We start from the raw sequence: 23,519 nt of genomic DNA on the forward strand, positions 1-23,519 counted from the left end.
TACATGGAAAAGAAGCATATGTTTATGGCCCATGGACCCATTATGCATGCAAAGCACTTGCAGACTAGGGCCTCCAATTAGCTTCACAAAGTGTGGAAGGAAGCCATGGTGTGATGCTGGCCAAGTGTCTGTCTGTGTTCTTAAGTGTTTGGCTTTTAAGGCTACTGTTTTTCCAGAAAACAAACTCAAATTAGCTATTCAATAGGCCAGATAGAAATTTGTACTTTTGCCCGCAACCAGTTGCTGACAAATTGGCTTGGCTCACAGACTTGTAAAGCAGGAATTGACTTCAATTTTAATCATGATCTACTTGAAAGGCTACCTGCTGCTGTGGTGACTTTGGGTGCACAGCAAAACCCAGCACTGACATTCAGAGGCAAGTGACCCAGTTGGGGGACATTGTAAAAGGATTTTGTGCTTCGTTATAAATGAACGCAGATTCAGAGTGAATAATTCATTTAATAAGGTACTCACACTGTGTTCTTTAAAAGCAAAGGGGAAAAGAGTGAGAAAGAAATGTTCGCTTTTAATTGAAAGACAAAATATCAGTCGTGTCTTGAATCAGCTAGCAAAATAGAGTTTTTCACTGAAAACAAAGTAAATAGTGAACTCATGATGAGATAGAAAAATGTGAAGTTCTCGCTACTTCAGCAGTTTTGTACAACATTCTTTATAATGCCAAAATTCAGTAGCTTTAGACGTACTTCTTATTTCCTTGCGATAATTAATGCTTTTTTTTATTGACATGCATGCATGTTCATGAAAGTTCTGCAGATTCGACACTTTTAACTGGTTTTGCTTTCTCGTAAGGTCATTCTTTGCAGTGACTTCTCCCGTCCCGTAACTCAACAGAGAAATAGCTGTGCTTGCAATGGAATTTGAGCAGTGCACTGATCATCCCCCTGAGTTATTATTAGGCATGAATTTCTTGATCTGCAGTAATTCTTAACCAAAGTCGTATTTTCTGTTGGTACAGGAAACAGGCCAAGTCTGAGATGCAAAAACACTGTGGTGACAGTATATACTGAAAAAGGAAGGAAATGAGTTCTGGCATAAGCAAAGCCATGCCAAAACTGTCCATACTGTTTTCTGCAAAATTTAGAATTCTGAAACTGAAATACTACTCCGTACTGCTTCACCATACTGAACCTTCACTGTTGTTAAAGGCCAAGCACAGATCATCTGTTTTTTCTTCATTTCTGCTGTGTCATTGTGAAATGGTTGCTTGCTGATTTTTTTCCCTGTACCATTTGTAGGTTTGGAAGCCTACTGCAAACAGTGATCCCTAGTGCCATTCCTCCTGTGTGTAGTATTGGTGGCTTGTTGTAACTTTTCTTCTTGTGCCACTTTTGAGGAGTGATGTCTTACCCCAATCTAACCAAAGTTTTGTTCCACAAAGACCACTTCTGCTTTAGCACTATTTTCATTTCCAAATTCTCAGAAAGAGGGCAGTGCATCTGATTCCAAAACCTGAGGTCAGTCAAGTGACAAGAAGTTACGTTTCCAGTTCCAGTAGGCTAGCTCATAGAGGAAAAAATGTAATGCAAATAATGTTCAAACATAATTTCTTATGCTGTTTTAGGAAGAGAAGTGTGGATATGTTCTACTGATTGGGTATTGCTATCTCCAGGAATCTTTTCTTTTCCAGTTTCAGAAGTATAGTGCCACAGCGCGGCCTACCCTGTACTCTAACTTGTAGTTACTTTAATTTTAAAGTGTTTGTTTTTGTCAGTTGCATTGGCCTACCCTTTGAACTCTGTAATTCCATGTCTATCATAATTCAGGATTCTGGATACTTTCCTGTTTTTCAAAGTCTATAACTTTTGGAGTTTGTCAACTGCAGCATGTACAGTGATGACGCTACCCAATTCCAGAACTGTAAGATACATCACCTGCCATTACCAGCAGTCATCAAAAAGATTGCCAGTTACTAAAATGAGTTTTGAAGATTGGTTTCAAATCACATTGTGCTTCACTAGCCATTTTGATTGTTGACTCTCTTTCTTCCCTGTCCCACAAAGCCTATCTTGTTATTTTTCCAAGTCTTTTTTTGATGCCTGCTAAACTCCAGTTACCAAATCGAAATTTTATTTCCTTGCTTGTTCCAGAGCTCCTTATCTAAATTTACAGAATGACTGAAGTAATTAGATTTGCAAATAGCAGCTGTATCAGTGTAAGAGACTTCTTAGGAAGGTAGGATAAGCTTTGGTGGGCCCAGGAATGGAGGAGTTTAGTGATCACAGCACTTCTAACCAAAGTTCATTTATTTCATGAATTTCATTTTCAGTTACTGCATGACTGAAAAATTTGCAATACTCACTGTGGTAGCTTTCAGTTCATGACAATTTTAATAGGTTTTGTGGTGAAAGGTGAGAGCTCTTATGCACTGGAGTTGTCACCCTTGTACAAAATGCAGTTTATGAGCTCCTCTATGTCTTGCTGGCCTCCAGAAATACATAGCTGCTTTGCTTATGGGAAAGTACTTCATTTTGCAAATTTGATTAAGTTTGAAAGTACTTAATAAATGCTTCCTTTTTTGCAACTCAAAGTGAAAAAAACAAAACAACAAAACAACTTTTCAGATACTCAGTTGGATCTTGAACAAAAATTCCAGACAAATTTGATAGACATTGCTTTGTCCTGAAATAGTAGGAGTGCTATCAATTAAATTACAAAGAGATTGGGAGTACTATACTTGACATTTCTCTCACTTTATGTTTCACGATGTGCGTTGGCACTTTGACTAACAGAAGCCAGCCCTTTTATAAAGAACATCAAAAGTGCCATTTTGTATATCTGTGCATTTTTATTTTAAGCCTATTTTGGATTCAGGAATTCAATGGAAAACATTTTAAAGTGTTTTATTCTCTCTCTCTGTGTATTGATTGGACTTTGCAGCATTTGTTTATTTCAATAAGCCCATCTGTCCCTGAAAAATGTACAGCTGTACACCAGTGCATGCAGAGCAGACATGCCAGTAATGATTTTAGTTATCCCTATCTTTTCCCCCGTCTCCTATTACTAACTCTAAGCAGGTACAGTATCAATATTGCTCTTTGGTGAGAAATAAGCACATGCATAGGAGTTCACAAACAGAATCGTCTGAAAGTCATTAATACTAATGGTGAAACCCAAGAATTCACCTCAGAATACATCTTCTGTTTACTCGGATAAATCCAGAATTACAAATTACAGAAAAATGAGTATTTTACCTAAAGATGTATAACAGTACAAAGGCTAGGAAAACTACTTCTCATTTTGAAAATATTGACACCCTCTGGTTCCCCTGTAAGGTTTTGGAATTGTTTCCTGAAGAAACACTCGATCAGATCAGCCAATATCATTCCCAGAATAATCATATGTAATTTTATTAAATGAAACTGAAAATTCAAAACTTTATATGAAACATACGAAGGCATTTTTCAGGATAATGTAATACTGAAAATGTAATAGCTGTGCAAATAGTTTTGATACACTTCCCTGGTTTCAGCAGCTACTGTTACACAGCTTGGTACATCTGTCATTTTCCAGGTCATTTTATGAAACCGAGGGAGCATACTTCAAAGGCCACAGAGTATATGAAATAGGTTTTATTGCAAATAATTATTGAAAAGCTATTTACTAGCTGAGCTTCAGCTATATATCTTTTTGTAACTTCCTTAAAATTTCCTGGGGGAAAAATTGCTATAGTAATATAACTTTATTAATTGGGTTCAGTTTATGTTTCCCATGTATGGTGGCAGGATGGATGTTTGTTTTAAACACAATACTGTCCTTGCATACTAGCTTGCTGTTTCGGGCTTAATCGATGATGCTGGAGAATATCTGAATGAGCTAATTGTTAATTTTTTCTTCTCTTTTCCTCTTGCTTACTGTGCTTTTGCTTCTTTTTTTCTAGATGTTTTTGCTTATTCCTTCTAGTCTGATTTTGCAGTTATAGACTAAGAAGTGGCAAAAGTTCTCAAGATTAACATTCGGGAAAACAAATAAAATACAGCCTAAGGAGACCCAAAGTGTGCAAGCTGCTTTCTTTACAAGAAAGAAAAGCAGGGAAATGTCTGGGGCAAAGATGGGGGAGGTTTAATAATCACATATGCAAACCTATATAATTAATGTACTGAATTTTAGATTTCTAATTATCAATTAATGCAATATGTATATGTGCACTTGCACATATATGATAAATTAATATGTTGCTTAAAAACCAACTTGATTAGCATTATGCTTTTAGAAGAAGAAGAGTATATATAGCATGTATTAGTAAAGTAATTCATTATTTATTCAGGTTCACTAAGTGAAACTACATGTCAACATATCTGTATTCCCTCCTTAATCTACTGAAATGATTGATCCATGTTCATTTGCGTAACCGTAGAATCTCTCTCCTGCTAGGTTATCCTGTTGTCTGTTTCTCTTTATCCAATATAGTGCAGTTCTTATTCTCCCTATATTTAGCGTCTGTTACTAATTTAATCTTTTAGTCTAATAGTCAATTTATGTTAATCTTCTTTCTTTTTTCCTTGCACTTTTTTATTTTTCTTCCGATGCTTAAAATAGAAGTGGAGCAAAAAGGTAAATAACGTATACAGTCCAAACCCCAGCTCCTTGTTATGTGCCTTATGGATGTTAACCTCTTCCCTTCCCCTCCCCACAACACTCTTATATTATGATAATCAGCAGGATCTCATAAGTACACCTCATAAAGAAGTCGACTGTTTGCAATAAAGTGACTTGGCTGCTTAAAGTAGGTGGCGGGGTATAGTGTCTGAAGTTCTTGGGCTGGAGGGAAGACTCCCTTGCTTTTTTTCTCTCCCTTTCTCTTTGTCTTTCTTTCCCTCTCTTTCTCTCACCCTTGGGTAAATTCTTGTTAATCAAGTGTCATCTTGCCTGGCTTCCAGAACCCTCTCCATAGCATGCCATGGTTACAGGGTTTCCTGGTCTGTTTCATTCATTGCTTTGGTTGTGTTTTGTTTTCTCTGCTCCTAATTGCTTTCTCTATATACCTGATGATTTGTTTTGTTCCTTTATTTTTAATCGAGGCACCTCCTTTTTCAGCCTCACCACTTCTTAAAGTTCTAAACAAGTCGATGCGATTTTTTTGGACTGAAATGACCTAGCACTCTGCTGCACACCAGTAAAAAGCTCTGGAGCGTTAATGTGTACTCACTAAAAGTCTGAAACGAAAATGCAAGAGTAGCTCTACATTTTCAGCTGTCTGTGTATGCCATTGAGCCTTGGTCTGTACTAGTGAAAACAGTTCCCATCCACTTTCCATACTGGTACAGCAAGAACATGGTAACTTTAAGAAAAGTGGATGATAAAGGGTGATAATTGCATTAATTACAACATAAGGTATAATCTAGTGCCAATTAAATTGATTTTTTTTTCTTCCTGACACAGTCATTATGATTTACCTACCTTTTTGGTTTATTCTTTTTCTTTTTTTTTTAAATTTATATTATTAGACGGTCTTAATTTGACACAATTCTTGTCTTACTTCTCTCTGTGACTGTTAGTTTTTGTTTGCCCGGGGACGTTGAAAGCAATTGTGGACTCACCGTATTTATATGAAGCTGAACAAAAAGCAGGTGCTTGGTGCAAAGATCCTCTCCAGGCTGCAGATAAAATATACTTCATGCCATGGACTCCGTATCGCACGGATACTTTGATTGAATATGCTTCTTTAGAGGACTTCCAGAACGGACGCCAGCAGACGACGTACAAACTCCCAAACCGAGTGGATGGTACTGGATTTGTAGTGTATGACGGAGCTGTCTTTTTCAACAAGGAAAGAACTCGGAACATAGTAAAATTTGACTTGAGGACTAGAATTAAGAGTGGAGAGGCCATAATCAATTATGCTAATTACCATGACACCTCTCCCTACCGATGGGGAGGAAAGACTGATATTGACTTGGCAGTTGATGAAAACGGCTTGTGGGTAATTTATGCTACGGAACAAAACAACGGGATGATAGTGATCAGCCAGCTGAACCCCTACACTCTGCGCTTCGAAGCCACCTGGGAAACGACCTACGACAAGCGGGCAGCATCCAATGCTTTCATGATATGTGGCGTCCTGTACGTGGTGCGGTCGGTGTACCAGGACAACGAGAGTGAGACCGGCAGGAACGCCATCGATTACATCTACAACACCAGGCTAAGCAGAGGCGAGCACGTGGACATTCCTTTTCCCAACCAGTACCAGTACATCGCCGCAGTGGATTACAACCCCAGAGACAACCAGCTGTATGTGTGGAATAACAACTTCATTCTGCGATACTCCTTGGAGTTTGGCCCGCCTGATCCTGCCCAAGGTAAGAATTTCTTCTTTTTCCCCTCATTTTTGATCTCTTGGTGTTTCCATTCAGAGAAATAAGTTAGGATATTTTTGGTCTTAGATTTTGCTCATGACAGAAAGGCGAGGAAGGGCTATTTGTCTGTGCTGTGCTAAACTGAGCAGCATTACAGCAGTGCAAGACAAATTTGCAGAACCTGTGAAGAGAAATAGAATTACTGTATTTGGTTTACCCGCTCGTGCTGTTCTTTTTTTGCTTTTTTTTTCTTTTTTTCTTTTTTTTCCTTTTTTAAATGCAAGTGCGTAGCTTTTCTGCGGTTGAGAATGAGTTGGGGAATTATTTACTTTGTACCATCAGTCAGTTTGACTCCAATAGCTAAACTGAGTTGGAGTTGCTTCATGCTGATCCAGAAGCCTGTTCCCATCCGCTCGGTGTTACCTGCCTTCTGAATTGATTGCAGCACACACGCAGACCTTTTAACTTCTTGGCGCCAGCAGTGGAGAGCAATATGTGCTGGGAGGTCCCAGAGGAGACATATGGGGTTAATGTGCAATACCAAGCATAAGTATTTTTCTGCAGCCTTATTTTCACAGTTTCTAATGTTGGGTTAGACGAGATTGTCTGACATCTTTTTAGTGGATTTCTCAGTAAGCCCCTTACAATTGCATTCCAGCTTGCTAGAAGTTAGTACTACTTCCTAAAATGAAAGATACTAACTGTCAAAAGGGAAAAGAAAAATGGGGGGTCTTTAGATGCCAGAAATCCCTAAAAATGACATGAACAGGCACAGCCACATATTATCATCTACAGAGGAGAGTAAATACCAGGAGAAATGCTCTGTGGCGGGAGATATATGCAGCAGAAGCTGCTTTAGCAATGAAGGAAATACTTCACTTCTCTCATCTAACTGCTATGCATGTTTAGCAGCCGTTTTTTCTACTTCAAGAAAGTTGTAATAATGGCTTCTCCACATGAAAAATAGCTGTCCTGCTTCAGCTGATTCATGCACAGCAGTGCAAACTGTATTATGCACACAATTATAATAGCACACATATAGCTTTTCCAGGTACAAAACTGCATGTGAGGCAGCAGAACAGGGTGGTGTAGAACCAATACATTAGTGACCTCCAAAGCCATGGATGATCTGTCCAGTCTTCTACAGACCTCCCTGGGAATACCTGGCCAGGCTCAGGTGGGTTACAGGTGTTTGGGGAACTGGCCAGTTTTGCTCTCTGTACATTGAGGAAGACTATTCCTCAGGGAGGCTTTGGGCTGCTCTTAGAAGAGAGATAAACCACCTGTGTAATTAAAAAAAAATTAAAGCTTTCATTTTCATACATTCTCATGCATGCCACTTTTCATTCAGTTCAGCTGAGACAAAGATGCTTTTTAAATTCTCCAAAGCTTTAAGAGTAAGAGGAGAAGATGGAGGTGCAGGCTCTAAGTAGCTTTTGCAGCTCAGGCAGCTGCTGTGACTGTGAAAAAAGCTAATCTTTAAGTCACTGCCTAGAAGAAAAAGTGTAAAGGAAAAGAAGGGCAGAAAAGGCTTTGTGGATTCCTTCGTTCACTTTAGTAAACATCCAAATGTCTCCAGTCAGACATTTCATAATGTTTTTATTATGAGAGAGTCTTCAGGATCTTAAGTTAAAGTGTATGTGCTGGTCACATCCCATCTTCTCTCAAAACCGGATTTGGGCATCCACCAGCACCCTTTTCTCTTCCTGGATTTCTTGTTGGCATGCAAGGCAGGAGCAGAAATTGTTTATTCCAGCAAGACCTAGGCAAGAATGGGTCCAGGGCACCCTGCAGGGTGCTTGCCTCTCCTCTGAGCTATTTGCCTATTCACCCATGAAGACAGAAAAGGAATATTTGAGTAAGTTATGAGTTTGGGTTTTAAATGCATTAGGACATCAGTAAATATCTTTTGATTCTGGTCTTTTTAAAATACAGATACCAAATGAAGACACTCATTTTATTTGAGCATGTGATGCATAAATTCACACATAGCATTTTCCTTAGATAAAGCCAGTACCCAATATATTAATTTTGTGTGGGTACATGTACATTGCAGATCTAAGAGTATGTTTCAGGTCATTTCCTCTTTTGCCTAAGCCAATTGCCTGTAGTTAGAAACTACTAAATGAAAGGAAAAATTATCTAGCATAATTGTCCTTGAGATGTACTGCTGTAAAAACAAGGAGAAATTCTTTATGGTATCTACTTCTATATTTATTTCTATTATATTTCCAGTTCCTCTTTGTTTCAATATAAATTCTGTATAAATTGCAGCTCAGTTCTTTGACTGTTATATAAAGGATTTACATGTGTAATACACATTTGGATTTTTTCTCTCATATGGAATTAGATCAGCTTTTAAGCATGCTTGACAAACAGCATTTTAATGCTTTTTTTATTCTAATTTGGTTTGGGTTTTTTGTGGTCAACTCAGATTTCTTAATCATCTACTCAACAGCAGAGGAGTTACGATAACGTTCTGTAAGTCACCTAACACAAGAACTTTCTTTTAGTGTCCTTTGCAACAGTACTTTAATATCAACTATTTAATGGTGTCACAAGGTCAGTGTCTCAAAATTGGAAGTCATGGCCCTTTCTTTTCAAATGGTTAACTTGGGACCATTGTGGAAAACTCAGTAATCTGTGCTCTCTCCGTTGCCAAGTGAGAAATAATGATAGATAAGACACACACTGATTTTTAGTTTTTTTCCCTATATATCTGTCTTGGGTATTAGTTTTTGTCTACACCACAATGTCCAGCTACCAAGTGCTTCAAAAACACCAGTAGTCTTTCTTCCTACATGAAAGATGAATTTATTGGACTTGAGTTGCACTTTCCCTTCAAATTTGCTCCCAGGGCCAAAACTTGGGCTCATCCATATCCTGAAACTCCTGGCTTTGTTTTCTGTATTGCCTCCTTCATTTTCAAATCTCCCTGTTGAAACTTCTGAAATACCACTGCAATTAACCTAATGTTGACCTTGCTCTTGCTGCAAACCTACACCATTTTCTCTTCTTGTATCTTTCCCAGTATCCTTATTTTCTTTAGTCTTCAGGAGAAATGCTTCAGATTTCTAAAACCGTAGCTGCTGGAGACAGACTACTGCTTTAGTACTCAGACAGTGGGGTCTGCTGCCCTTAGAACTCCTCCCTTAACCCTGTTCTCTTTATGCTATTTTCTTTCTGCTTCTCTTGGAAATTATAGTACACAGATGTATCATAGAATGATGGAAGGATCATTAAGTCCAGCCATAAAGCTCACCCTGCTGAGTCCCCCACTGAACCATGTCCCCGAGCTCCATGTCTGCACATCTGATGCTGAGCAAATGCCCCAACTGCATTTGCAAGGGGTCCTCCTGTTTCTGCAGTGCTTGTGTCTGCCAAGATGGTGCATTTGCAAGGTGTCTGCCAAGACAATGCTACGTGTAAAACATTCAGCCTGCAGCTGTGTGTCTCTGGTGTAGATGTAGAAATGGTTTTCAGAGCTACAGCTGTCAAGTATTGCTCAGATGTTGCAGAAGAGCATGTTTTCTAAGATTAAATGTAAATTTAATTTAATTTAAAGATTTAAATGGAGAAAAGCATTTAAAAATCAAAACCCTAATTTTAAAATGAAATCGAATATATCAGGCCTTGCAAAAAGACACTGAAAAATTTGAGACAAACTAGAGTTTTTAAATCCTTGGTAAATTTAGTGGATATATCCAGTTACATTCTTTCTACAAGAGGTACCAGGGGTTCAAATGAATCCCTGGTGAAACAGGAATTTTTAAAGGAATTCTAAGTTAAAAGACCAGGAAGACTGAGGGAATTTTCCCTCTAAAAAGTGAATATGAGCATTACATTGTAAGGTTTCCTTGGTAACAAAAAGAAGATAAATCCTTTTGTTCTGTGTTAGTGCATTAGGGAGAGATTTCATCCACACTCATCCCAATTTGTGCTAACTGTTCAAACTGTAGTTGTCTCCCCTTTTGTGCCATGATACCCATCATTAAGTATTATTGGATCACTGCAGGAAGAGATGGATGTTGTGAGTATGGACAGAACAGAAACTCAGAGAGTAGTATCACTGAGGGCTTGAAGTAAGAGGAAACTAGTGCAACACCAAAAATCTACAAGTCATGCCACAAATTAAGTAAATTGGGTCTTTGCTAGTTTGTCAAATCTGATAGACTACAGATGAATTAAAAAGTGGTTGTACAAGTAAAGACAACATAATGGGGACCAGATAGCATATTTCTTAACCACAGGTATTTTGCTATTTTTTTTTTTTCACGTGTGTTGTCATTTTCAAGGTATAAATTTATAAATGGCTGTGTAAACATTTCCCTTTCAAATTAATGGGATTTGGCAGGGTCAATAGAGTACTGACTAACATAATAGCTGGAATCACCTATAGGTAATTAGGTGACTCTTAGTACCTTCCCTGCTATTCACTGAAGCACAAAAACAGATACAGAACAGTAAAAAGCAGAAAGGCAGGAAAATTGTGATTTGCACAGGTTTCTGATCTCTGTTCCTTTACATAGCAGCTCCATGCATGACACCTTTTGGGAATAAAGGTGGGCATATAGATTTTCCTGTCCGAATAAACTGAAATACCTGACCTATAAAAATATACATTTAACGGAAAAATCTGTGCAGCTGATTTCTCAAATGACCTGGATGCCGGAGGGGGGAAAGTAGCCATTTTCAGAAGTGGCATATCATTTGGGCATTACAATTAACACAACTGTAAATCTAAGGTTACAGTTGTATTTTGGGTGGGGATATTTTTTATTTGGCTTGGTTTAGTTTTTGGGGTTTTTTTAAAGCTTTTTTTATGCCTGCCTAGAATAGAAACCTGTTGGCAAGGAATACTAGATAGCTTGTGTGCCTCCTCTAAATCTGCTCTTCACTGATAGTTGGAGAAAGAAAGTTACTATTCCCCTGCTGTCCTACAGCAATTGTGTTAAGTTTTTATAGACATCACACTGCTAAACAGGTGTTAAGTTTTACTCCAGTGGTGTCTTCATTTTTAGTAACAGATAGGATACATAACTGTTTAAATCAGATGTTAGGAACGGCATGAAACAAATGTAAATTAATTATGCCTCAATTTGAGTCTTTGGATTTACTTCTTATTGCTCTTTTGTCATATTTTCTTAATTTTAATGACTGTCTTCAGCTGATAATAAGAAGAACCTATTCTTAATAAGAAAAGAAGGCAGAAGAGGTTTCTGTTTTCTCCTTAGCATATCAAGCCTAGTGAAAAAGTCAAAATAGAATCTCACATTATAAAAGTGGCTTTTTTGGAGTTGGACAAAAACTACATAGCTTCATCCCTGCTGCTTGGAGCAAGAGGTCAATAACCTTGACATGGAGTTTGTTCTTCTTCTCTGTTGCAGCCTATTAATCATCACTGCCATATCTTGTATTGGCAAAGTGCTCTGCAAGGCAGAGCCTGCAGATGCCACCGCCCTCAGCTCTCAGAAGGAGGCACATCAGGTGGTGGCAGCTGTCATGTGTCTTCATGCAGCTCAGGAGAATGGCCGAGCAGATTAAGTTCCCACAGGTCGTTAAAGACAAAATGACCTGCCTTCTAAAAGCTAGATATATTCCTTGAAGTGATGTTTGGTTGTTTCTTCGTTTTCAACCACCTTCTTTCCCAGACTTTCAGCACTATCTGAAGTTTCCTCGTGCATTCTTAAATATGCTGACTTGTTTTCTAAAATTTGATTGAAGAGAAAAGCTCTTAGAAGTTATCTGCATTGGGTTTGTTGTTTTTTTTTTGTGAGAGGTGATTTAAAGTCTTTCTCTTACAATGTGAGATTACTTATATATTTCTATGTAGTACTACCATGCTATGCAGGTCATTTTTTAATAATGGGTGATAGGCTTTGAAATTTATTTTAGTGGATAGCATGAAAATTGTGCTAACTAAAGTTGTGTAATGACAGCAGAATTATTTTAGCTCAGGGTGCATCACGTTCTGAAAATTGTTACCTCACCACTGAATTTCAAAGAGTTTTATGAATTCTGACACTGATATTTTGCTTCTGAGACAAAACTGTCCTAAACATTACAGGGTTTGCGTAGTAATTGCAATAATGCTAATACCCATTTTGATGTTTAAATATGTATTAATTAGCAGAGTGTATTAGGAGATGGATCGTAATAATTGGTTGTCCCCTGCATCATTCTCCATCCCCATGAGCTCCCTGTTCCCGAGGACCTGATTCAGCAGGCCTTGCCTGACACTTGTGCAAGTGATTGCAAATGCTTTTGACAAATGTTAATTGGGAAGCACTAGAAGGCTGGATGCATTGTAATCAAAAGCAAATTAGAGCAGTTTCACAAGATGTCAGGCAAGCACTTGCAGAACAGATCTGAGGGTTTCAGTAGTCGCTGGCTACACCACAAGTTCAGCACAATTACACAGGCTGTGTTCAAGCAGCCAAGAATGAGACTGAAGAGAAGACAGGCTCTGCAGAAGTTTGTGAGCAGGAGAGAGATGATTGGCACATCTTTGCCTTTAGTCTTGAAAAAACATGATCATGATGATCAAAACTTCACCCTAAATTCATGGGAAAATAAAAAAATTAATTAATATTCTAAACTTCTAATATAAGTGAAACATAATTGAAAAGGGTTTTGAAAAAACTGTAATTTGCCAAATGGCTGAAATTTAATATTATGCAAAACACTGATTTACAAAACAACTGCTGACAAAAGTGCTCTTCATTTTGGTTTTATTTTATTTATGATTTAATAATTTAAAGAGAAGCTTCATTGTCCAGTAAGTCAAGAATGTAATGGCCTAGCAGAAAAAAAAAAAAAAAAAAAAAAAAAGGGAGAAAGAAAAAAGCCAAAAATATTTTCCGTGAGCTTATTTGTTCTCAGCACAAGCCTCTGTACTTTTCTGTGCCTGTAAAGCATTTTGAACACTAATGAATATTTGGAAATAATGATAGCTGTTGCAGTTGCTTTGCTCACTTGCATTGTCTCTCAATATACACGTGAAAGTGTCTCACAGCCATTGCAGACTCCACTAGCATTAACTTATATTATCTCTCCAAAGCCTGAAAGCCCTGGCATGGCTTGGGCTGTACCTCAGCAGCTCCAGCCGTGAGTTCCTGCCATGACAGTGGCAGGAGCAGCTGCACATCCTGAGCAGAAGGGATTTGGCCTAAGCCTGTCCTGGCATTTCATAGAAGATGAAAACTCAGTCCTTGCCACTGGCTTGTATGAATTTTGTCTTCCTACCTGCTCTATCAAAAAAGGATGTTAAGGCCCCAAATATTCAAAGAGGAGAACACCATGTACCTGCTGGGTGCTGCCTCTGCTTGGAGCTAATCGGGCATGCAGCTCTCTCAAGCAGCATAACTGCTGAGTAGGAAGATGTTATCATAATTATTGCCCTGGAAGGTGTGTACTGGGTGACTTGAAGTTTTGGGGTCTGTTTTTCAAAAATGGTCTCGTTAGTTACAGCCCACTGCCTTTGTTGTTAAACCTGGACTACATTGTTCACGGCACACTGATTCAAATGATTCTATCTATTGAGTTGTTCCTGCTGCAAATGTGATTAAGTAATCTTTAATTGCTTTGAGCGTGTTTGTTATGTACTGATAATTCCCTAGTATGCCTTTCAGCTTTTAGAAATGTAACTATCAATTTTTATTACAGAAGAGATTATTTGGAGAATGTGCTGAAACATCATAACAGTATGAGCTCGGAGTAAAAAAAGAAAAAAAAAAAACTAAAAAAATTTCAAAGTTATATCTTAAGCATCCAGAATAGCAATAAGAGTAATATTAATATAAAGGAAAGGAGACGCCAGAGAATCCTTGAAAGCTACATAAATAGCTTTTAAATAACTTTTTTATATATAATTCTGAAGTAATTTATTTTATTATTACTTTGTTTTTTCCCTGTGCAGTGCCTACTACAGCAGTGACAATAACTTCTTCAGCAGAGCTTTACAAAACCACAGTGTCAACCACTAGCACTACGTCACAGAGAGGTCCCATAAGCACAACATCAGCTGGAGGAACAAAGGAAGGAAGCAGAGGACCCAAACCACCGCCACCCATTTCCACAACCAAAATTCCTCCTGTGACAAGTTTTTTCCCTTTGCCAGAGAGATTCTGTGAACCGACTGAGGCCAGGGGGATTAGCTGGCCTCAAACGCAAAGAGGAATGATGGTTGAACGCCCTTGCCCCAAAGGAACACGAGGTATTGCCTTTAAAACTATGTCTTGATGCCAAGGAGACATTTCAAAAGCAATATGCAGCTCTCTCATGATGAATGTTTTTTAATCTCAGGCTGTCTGTCCCATGATTTTTTTGTTACCCAGAGAGTGCAGTATCTACAGGAAATGGTCAAGTTATAATCTGCAGTCGTCATTTGAGCATAGCCACAGAATTACCTTGAGCTTGCACTTGTGTGAATCCAGGTCAAATTTTAGGGCATTGCTTGAGCACTGTTGTGAAATATGCTTACAGCTGCCTTTCTCATTATGAACTCCCCTCTGGATGAGCTCCAAGAAAAATCAAGGGCTTTTTGTTTGTTTGCAGAAAACGTCTGGTATTTTTCACTGACTTTTTTTTTTTATTGCTCTTTGTAATCTACATTATTTCCTTACGTTTTTGTCAATTATTGTCAAGTACTACCATTAGCAGCATTCAGAATTGAATGTTGTTTAGGAGCATAGTGTAGCCAGTTTCCTGAATGCATGCAGAAAAATGGTTTCCATTTCACTGTAGTTTTCTACATCTGTTGTAGGAACTGCCTCGTATCTCTGCGTGGTCTTAACAGGAATGTGGAACCCCAAAGGCCCTGATCTTAGCAACTGCACCTCACACTGGGTAAATCAGCTGGCTCAGAAGGTTGGTTGAAACCTTTTAATCTGGTGTACACTGGTGATTAAGGATTTTAACTCTGAGCATTAATATTTCAGTTTGTTGAAGTTGTCTTTATTGCTGTGTTCATTAAAATTAGAAGGAGTTATGTGTGCTCCGTGTGCAAAGTACTGGCCAACAGTTAGGTTCTTGCATGTGTTTTACTATACCCTCTCTAAATTCTTATGTTGAATTTGTGATTACATGTTCTCATCACTATTTAAAGCAAAGTAGCTTTGCTTGTTTTCAAAAACCAAAAGCAATATTTGCTTAAGAAATCAAATACTATGCAACACACAGCAAAACCTCTGATACGCAGCAGGGGTTTTTTTGTTCAGTAAAAATTACACTGTAATAAATAGATTTTTGTCTGAATGAATTGATAACGGTATGATTAGACTGCAGAACCCCTTTCTGTGTTTTCCTTCCCTACTGAGATTTACAAAGTTTATGAAAACTGGATAATTTGTTGTCAGTACAAGGCTACTTGACTTTCAAATGCCTCAAGCACTGGTATGAACAAACAGATTTCTTACTGTCTGATAATGGCAGTAAAATGAAAGTGGGGATGAATAGAAGATCGAGCCCAAAAGTCCCACTCAGATTTCTGGTTTTGAAGGCTGTTAAGAACTGCTTTTGTGTGTCACAGATCTAAGAACCTTTAATCTTCTGAGATAAAGAGAGCGTTATTGGTCTCAATTAGTTACAGATTTCAATGTATGTGCAAATGGTTATTTCACCACAACAAAGGTACACAGGGAATTGGAATTAGGAGCCGCAAGCAGAACAAGGGACCCTGCTGAGATAATATAAACTGTCATTTCAGATCAGAAGTGGAGAAAATGCTGCTAGTCTGGCCAATGAACTGGCTAAACACACCAAAGGACCGGTCTTTGCTGGCGATGTTAGTTCATCAGTGAGGCTGATGGAACAGCTCGTGGACATTTTGGATGCTCAGCTCCAGGAACTACGGCCCAGTGAAAAAGACTCTGCTGGAAGGAGTTATAACAAGGTACACACCTCCCATCACCTCCTCCTGCTGGGATAACAATTGCTCTCGGGTTTGGTATTTTTTTGCCTTTCAGAAACATTAATCTATACTTTGTTCCTGCATGTGTACAGTTCTGGAATAAGCATGTGAGAGAAAACAGCAGTAAATATGCAGCAGAAAGTTGTAATTACCTTCTTTAGGGAATAAGATATAATTCACCATAGCTGACTGGTCCTAAAATACATAGCTGTGTCCCACATTAAAATCTGGAATGCATTATAACTAGTGTGAGGGAAATGAGTATTAGCTCTCAGAAATTCTGTAACAAATCAGCATGTTTATCCAGTGATCCTTTTAACCCTGAACATGTAATAAAATCAGTGGAATTCTGCATAGGTGCAGGGTTTTATTTTAATCCAACTTCCTGCAGAATAATAGCGCTTTCTTAGACTTCTAAAGGCACCAACATGACTTATAATTGATCTTTATAAAAAGGCCTTACTGCACATAACTAAAACTTGAATTAATGTTTTCTCTGGAAACGTGTTCCAAGAAACATTTCAGAGAAAATGTGTCTTTGTGGTTTAAATACAAATTATAGTGTTATTACCTTTCCTCTTTTTCTCAGAGGAAATGCTATATTTCTCAGCCTCTTCCTTGCACAAGCCTAGTCAGCAAGCCACAAATGAAATATTTTTTCATCCTCCTTTAGAGAAAGAGAGATCCATGCACTTCTCTGTTATTTTGGCAATAGTTTTATTTACAGTCCCTAGATGCCCTTAAAATAGTTTTCCCAGAGACAGATCAAGTGCCCACACACAGAATTTTTCCTTTGACCTTTTCATACAAACCCCACCATTTGGGCAAAAGGTATCTAGACACCTGAGTAAAGGTTGCTGTGCTGCTTTTGGCTGGGGTAGAGTTAATTTTCTTTACAGTGGCTAGTATGGGGCTACGTTTTGGATTTGTGCTGAAATAAATCTTCCATATCTTTGATAAAAAGATGGTTTTGTTAATGCTGAGCAGCACTTTCACAACATTTTCCTCTTTTCCTACTCCCGCACTGTCAGGGAATTTGGGAGTGAATGGGAATTTGGGAGGGAGCACAGCTGGGACCTCTGAGCCCAGCTGACCAAGGGGGTATTTCATACATATGATGTGACATCATATTCAGCATATAAAGCTGGCAGGAATTAGGAAGAACTGGGGGACTTCGAAGTTATGGAATTTGTCTTCCCAAGTAACCATTCCGTGTGATGGAGCTTGGCTTTTCTGGGAATGGCTGAACACCTGCCTACCCACGGGAAGCAGTGAATTAATTCCCTGGTTTATTTTATTTTGTTTTACCTATTGAATTGTGTCTATCTCAACTCATGGATTTTGTCAGTTTTACCCTTGTGATTCTTTCCCCAATCCTGCTGGTGAGCAAACGAGCAAGCGGCTGTGCAGTCTTTGGTTGCCAGCTGGGCTTAAACCACAGCTGGGAAAAAACATTTCCTGTGTGATGTTCTTTTGTAGTCATCATGGAGAGAAACTAGATTTATGTCCAGGCTGTCATTCAAAATCCGAATTTGAAACACCAGAGTATTTTTTTTTTCTCTTTCTGAAGTTTTCCAGAATCTTTCTAACTTCTGATTTTCTTTTTCCTTATTAAAAAGCTCCAAAAACGAGAGAAGACGTGCAGGGCTTACCTTAAGGTATATCTCCTGTGCTGTCACCCTGCTTTCTCCCTGCTTCAGCAACCTGCCACGCTTTATCATCTTGCTGCATGATCCTATGTATTTCAGTCTTTGATAAATGTGTATTGTGCCCCATATCAACTTTACAAATGTTGGCTTTGCACAGGTATAACACTCAGAAAAAAAAAAAATCTAAGTTCATACCTCTTGTTCCTTAACTTGTTTAAAACTAAAAGAGCAGAAGGGATTATTATCTGAATTGGAAGTAACATATCTCTTGTAATAAAATTTTGGGCAAGGGTAAAAAGCTTGCAACTCAAAGAAATCAGTTCACCTTGATAGAATTTTATATCAAAGACTGTTTAGAGTTAATTTGCTTGCAAGAAAACTGTACATTGTATAGCTTGCTTTGTGTGTATTCTTATTCCTAGTAAAATCACTCCTTATTACAGTTTTAAGAATTGTTACAATTCAGTGACTTGAGGATACAATGCAAAGACAAACATTTCTCTAACTTCACCAGTAAAATGTCTGCCACGTGTCCTATTAACCAGGCTATATAGAAGGCGTGTAACACATTGCTACCTGATTTCCAGTTCCTTTCATCAGCTGTAGAATGGTTGCCTGTAGTGGCCAGCTCCTTTGCTGCAGTACAATTCCAGTAATGCCACCTCGCCCCTGTTAAGGGCAGAAAAAAGTCCTAGAACAGAGATGTCTGGCTCTGAAAGATTTTATTGCAGATTTTTTCAAAACTTCTTTAAAAATACTGATTTTAACATGTATCCTCTGAGATGAAATGTAAGAATTATTTTTGGAAATAATTTTGAAATAGTTCACAACATGATACAAAAATTCAGACTCTTACTGAAAAGAGATTTCTCTGTACAGGGCACTTCTGTCTTTTATCCTATAGCCCTGGAAGTGCATGGGAGATGTCCAGTTATACAGAAATCTGACAAAAAAGACAAAGATCAGGAGAAATTTACTTCTCAAGCAATAATAGTTGTAATAGGCTTTTATTAGAAAATAAATTTTAATAGTAAAGGGTAATCCAGCAGATTTGGTTTGGGTAGAGTGGGTTTCTCTGCTTCCTTTTCATTAGCAAACAGGATCATGAGAAGAGCAGTGAGGAGGCTGTTCCAACAGCTGTGTCAGAGGGGCTGTGGGGTTTTTCCCATCCATTTGCCTCTGTCTGAGAGGAGAAGCACTTCAGAAATATTTCTGGGCAGGTGATGATTTTCCCCAAGGAAAATGCAGAGTTAGGTTATGCCGTAATGAACGAAAAGCGCGTGTATCAATGAATGCCTGCCGTCAGTGCTGTATGGCGATACACGGGAAACCAGAGCTGAACCTTAATTTCCAGCTGGTGTCATTTTCTGTAGGTCTCAAATGGGCTTCTCTGCTTAGATAAGACTAATAAACCTCTTGAAATTACAAATCAAAAGCTGACTTACACTATGCAAATGAAGCGAGCTCCCACTTTGTGACAGAGAATTCATTTGTACCTCAGATTAGAGGCTCCAATCTGTATTTCTTAGTGACTAATGAATCTGGCCTCTGCAGACCAATTTTGGTTCCACTCTAGTTAATGGCTGCAGCAGTATCAGTGCGGGCATTTTGACTATTCTCCCATTAGAGAAAGAAAAAAGGCTTTAAAGCCACTTCGAAGTATCTTCCACCTGCCAGGAAGGTCGTGGTGGCTCACAATGCAGACAGAAAGAGGATATTAAAATGGATTAGGCTAATTAATCTTGCTCTGACAATAGCCTTGACCAAGTTTTCCCATTCGTTTGTTTGCACAATATAGTACTCCAGACTGACATCTTTCTGTTTGTATAATGTGTTCTGTTTCCATTTCTAATGCTTTTAAATTGATCAAACAAGTGATATATATGCTTAATGACACATTAGGGATAGGTAAATGGGACAGAGTAAACAGGGTGTTGCAGCAGTGCCTGCTGTACTCAATGCACAGCACACTCGGTGCACAGCAACGTTATGCATTAATGTAAAAGCCTGCCTTCAATTGATTACCTGATTACTCTGATTGGATTATTTTGTAAAATAATGTAATCATGTCACTGAATTATTCTTCTTCCTTATTTATTACTACCTTATATGCAGCTCAGTGAACCTTAAAGCATGATGATAGAGTTGTTATAAGTAAAACTTTTTAAAATATCAGCTTTTATTCAGCTTTACAGTTTTGCCGTCACTGATAACAGGAACAGTCAGTGGACATCTTGTTTGCTCTATTGATTTCCTTTTCTAGCTGACCTTTGTGCAGGAATGGGAGTTGGTAATCCTTCTAAGTATCTATGAACAGGTACAGGAACAGGAGGGGGAGTGAGAGTGGCCAAAACTAATTTATATCCACTGAGTCAGCTTCATTTCATGCCTCCTGTAATAAAGAAGGTCTATTTGTCATAGACAAGTAGTTTATAGTGCTATGGCTGCACTAGTGAGGCTCAGTTTCCAGAGGACAATTATTGTCATTTTAGCCTAAACTGCAGAGTGCTAATTTTGGCATTAGCATTTTTAAATAGAAGTTATACATTTTGACATTAAGATGAAAGCTTCAGGCAAGACTTCTGGCATTTATTTTTACATTTTTCAGCACATTAATAATACCATACTTATATCTGATACAAAACAAGTCAAATTTGCATGTTTACTGCTTAGAGACCACACAATGCTAGTGGCTAGCTGTGCTTCTATTCGTGCTAATCCAACAAGCGGATGGAAAATATTTTAATGTTGAAAATAGTCTTCTTGTGCCATTAAATCACAGTAAATCATTCTGACAGTTAAGTATTATAATTGTCGCCGTGTAACATTGGGAATTTTCCCCAGCTGCCTAGGGCTTCAGACCTAATGATAGTTTTCTAATGAATGCAGGCAGTTGTGGATACAGTGGACAACTTGCTCAGGCCTGAAGCTCTGGAGTCCTGGAAGGACATGAATTCTTCAGAACAAGCCCACGCAGCCACAATGTTACTTGATACATTAGAAGAAGGGGCTTTTGTCTTGGCTGATAACCTTGTAGAACCAAGTAGAGTCTCAATGCCCACAGAAAATATTGGTAAGTAAACTTCTTTTCGAGCATAAGTTAAAGTGCTATGTATTGCTTTACACAAAAGGAGAAAAAAGTGCCCCAGATAGTGGCATACTTTCTGAAGGCTGAGCTGTGCAACGTTTGATGGAAAGGTGAGTGTTCCAAAGCAGGGAAAACACACTTTTCTTATTTGGTTCTTTGAAATTAGCCTTCTTCTTTACTGTCATTAGTACATTGTAAAATGGAAAGTAGTTGATGTTGCAAAGTTGATTTATCACTGAAAAATCATTAGCAGAATACATGGATGTGAAGAGTGCTTAAAAGGCAGAGTATGGATTTTTCTGAGGTAACTGCTTTCTGTAGAGCTGCAGAAAATACTTTTCTGTTAAATATAAACTGTTCCTAATGAATTTAAATTACTTTTTTTGCAATGTGCTGTGCCAGTTAAATATTTTAGGCACTCAGCATAGGCCAAATGTTTATATTAAACATGACTGCCTTCAGGTAAAAATGTGTTCAGTGAACTACATCTCCCATAATGCAGAATAGCTATGCTCCAGAGACTGCAAAATAGCTGGAGATAGTTGAAGCGTAATTTAGAATTTAAGTGGTGACAGAGAAATGAAGGGGTTTGGTATTAAAGATGTGCAAATATTGTTGTGCAGGATGTGTTAAAGCAAAAATCATTGCTATGCATAAAATTAAAATTCCTTATTACAGAGATTAATGTAGTCTCAGGGAGGTACAAGGAACCTGAAAGTCTGCTAATATGCAGAGTACCAAGATAGAGACTTGGAATAGACTGCAGAAATGAGTTTCAGTTTTCACGTTTCAGTGTCCACATATTTGTAGCTGTAGAAGATGATTCTGCCTAGTTTTTAATTGAGTAGGAGGATACTGGGAAAGGATGGGAAAAAGTCTCACAGTCTGTTATCAAAGGAACTGCACCAGTTGTTTTGAAGGAATGTGGGTAGAATCACAGATCTGCCTTTGGATGTACACAAGCAGTTCCATGGAGATGAGTAGACACTGACTATTGCTTCTTGTGATAAGCTGTCTTCATGTCATAATAACACTTCCCGGATGCCATGCAAGACTGAATTCCTAGTACACATATGTATGTATGACTTGGAGAAAGAGAAGTGATTTCCTAATTTCATACTTTTTGTCAGTCTGTAGTTCAGAGCTGTAGCTGGACTGGTTTAATGTAACACAGATTTTGTCAAGCAATTGTCCACTCTCACCTATATGATTTTATCTGTGCAAGGAAATCCAGCATTCAATGGTAATCCCGTGAAAACTTCCCGATATGCAGTGTGTTATAAAAGTAATAATGAAGGACGGCTGAGTGGGATCTGATTTTTCAATTTAAATGCTTATTAGCAGAACTAATAAAATGGTTTCCTATAAGTATATATAATTAGATGTAGAAAGAAATTGGATTTCATTTTTAGCTACCTATACTGATTTAGCTAAATACATGGCATGAGTATACTTAGGTATTCTTTGCTGACTGTTTAAAAACCTCTTTATATCTAAATCAATACTTAAAGATCTAAATTTGTCAGTAGAGGATACTGCATAGACATTAAGATTTTGAAAACTAACATTTTTTTGCAACATGTGTGTAGTATCTTTAAGTGGTTGTTTTGTGGGCACAAATTTGAACAAGGTTTGATGTCATGTTATCACTACTAAAGTGCTGTCATTTTAGCAGTGTGCATTGGATTTAGTTAAAGAAGCTAAGTCTGTGTGATTGAAGCATGCAGTACAAATCTGCCTTACAGACAGCCATGTGAGAAAACTAAATAAAGACTGCTGGGAAAAATTGTCATCTGGCATATTGTTATCTGGCCAAGAGACTTTCTTTACATTCTCCTTTTTTAACAATTTTTTTTTCCTCTGGTCTGCTTAGTTTTGGATGTTGCAGTGCTTTCTACTGAGGGCCAAGTGCAAGACTTGCGATTTCCTCAGGCTGGTAAAGGAGGCAACTGGATTCAGCTCTCTGCACGAACCATGAAACAGAACAGCAGGAACGGTGAGCCTTGGGCACGGAGCAGTAGAACTCCATTAACTTCTATAAAACCCACCTTACCTAGTTAAAACATCAAAACAAAACTCCACAAATCTGCTCTATAGCTTTTTTTTTTTGATGATCATGGATACTTGGTCATTTTTCTTCAAGTCCGTGGCCTGAAAATACCTCTCAGTTTATTGATGCTTAATTGTCATGAGAGTACAAGTCTCTGTCTTTCTGTAGACCTCTGTGGTGTGATGATGGGGTTTTTTTTTCTCTTTTGTAGGACTAGCCAAACTGGTTTTCATTATTTACAAAAGTTTGGGTCGTTTCCTCAGTACCGAAAATGCAACCATAAAGTTAGGCAGTGACTTGGCGGGGCAGAACAGCACGATCGCCGTCAACTCCCACGTCATCGCGGCCTCCATCAACAAGGAGTCGAGCCGGGTGTACCTGACTGATCCCGTGCACTTCACCCTGGAACACATCGATGTGAGTTATGCTAATGAGTCAATGGGAAGGTCACAAAATCAGCAAGAGAGAAAAGCAATGCAGAAAAACAACCTTTTTTTTTCCATTTGAA

General features: G+C 38.2%; 1 protein-coding gene across 13 annotated transcripts in view; it reads left to right on the plus strand.

Moving 5' to 3' along the window:
* The window catches only part of ADGRL2 (adhesion G protein-coupled receptor L2), a 386,374-nt gene that overhangs the window by 335,408 nt on the left and 27,447 nt on the right, over positions 1-23,519 (plus strand). For 10 of the 13 annotated variants that reach the window (XM_059854096.1, XM_059854098.1, XM_059854095.1 and 7 more), the window contains 8 exons: positions 5,517-6,317; positions 14,233-14,529; positions 15,079-15,182; positions 16,021-16,206; positions 17,844-17,882; positions 20,763-20,946; positions 22,835-22,957; positions 23,223-23,428. In XM_059854096.1, the coding sequence (XP_059710079.1) occupies positions 5,517-6,317; positions 14,233-14,529; positions 15,079-15,182; positions 16,021-16,206; positions 17,844-17,882; positions 20,763-20,946; positions 22,835-22,957; positions 23,223-23,428 (1,940 nt within the window). The remainder of the gene's footprint in view (positions 1-5,516; positions 6,318-14,232; positions 14,530-15,078; positions 15,183-16,020; positions 16,207-17,843; positions 17,883-20,762; positions 20,947-22,834; positions 22,958-23,222; positions 23,429-23,519) is intronic. The other 3 variants (XM_059854100.1, XM_059854104.1, XM_059854108.1) reach the window with 1 other exon arrangement.

Source organism: Haemorhous mexicanus, chromosome 9, assembly GCF_027477595.1.
Source record: "Haemorhous mexicanus isolate bHaeMex1 chromosome 9, bHaeMex1.pri, whole genome shotgun sequence".
Taxonomy (NCBI): domain Eukaryota; kingdom Metazoa; phylum Chordata; class Aves; order Passeriformes; family Fringillidae; genus Haemorhous; species Haemorhous mexicanus.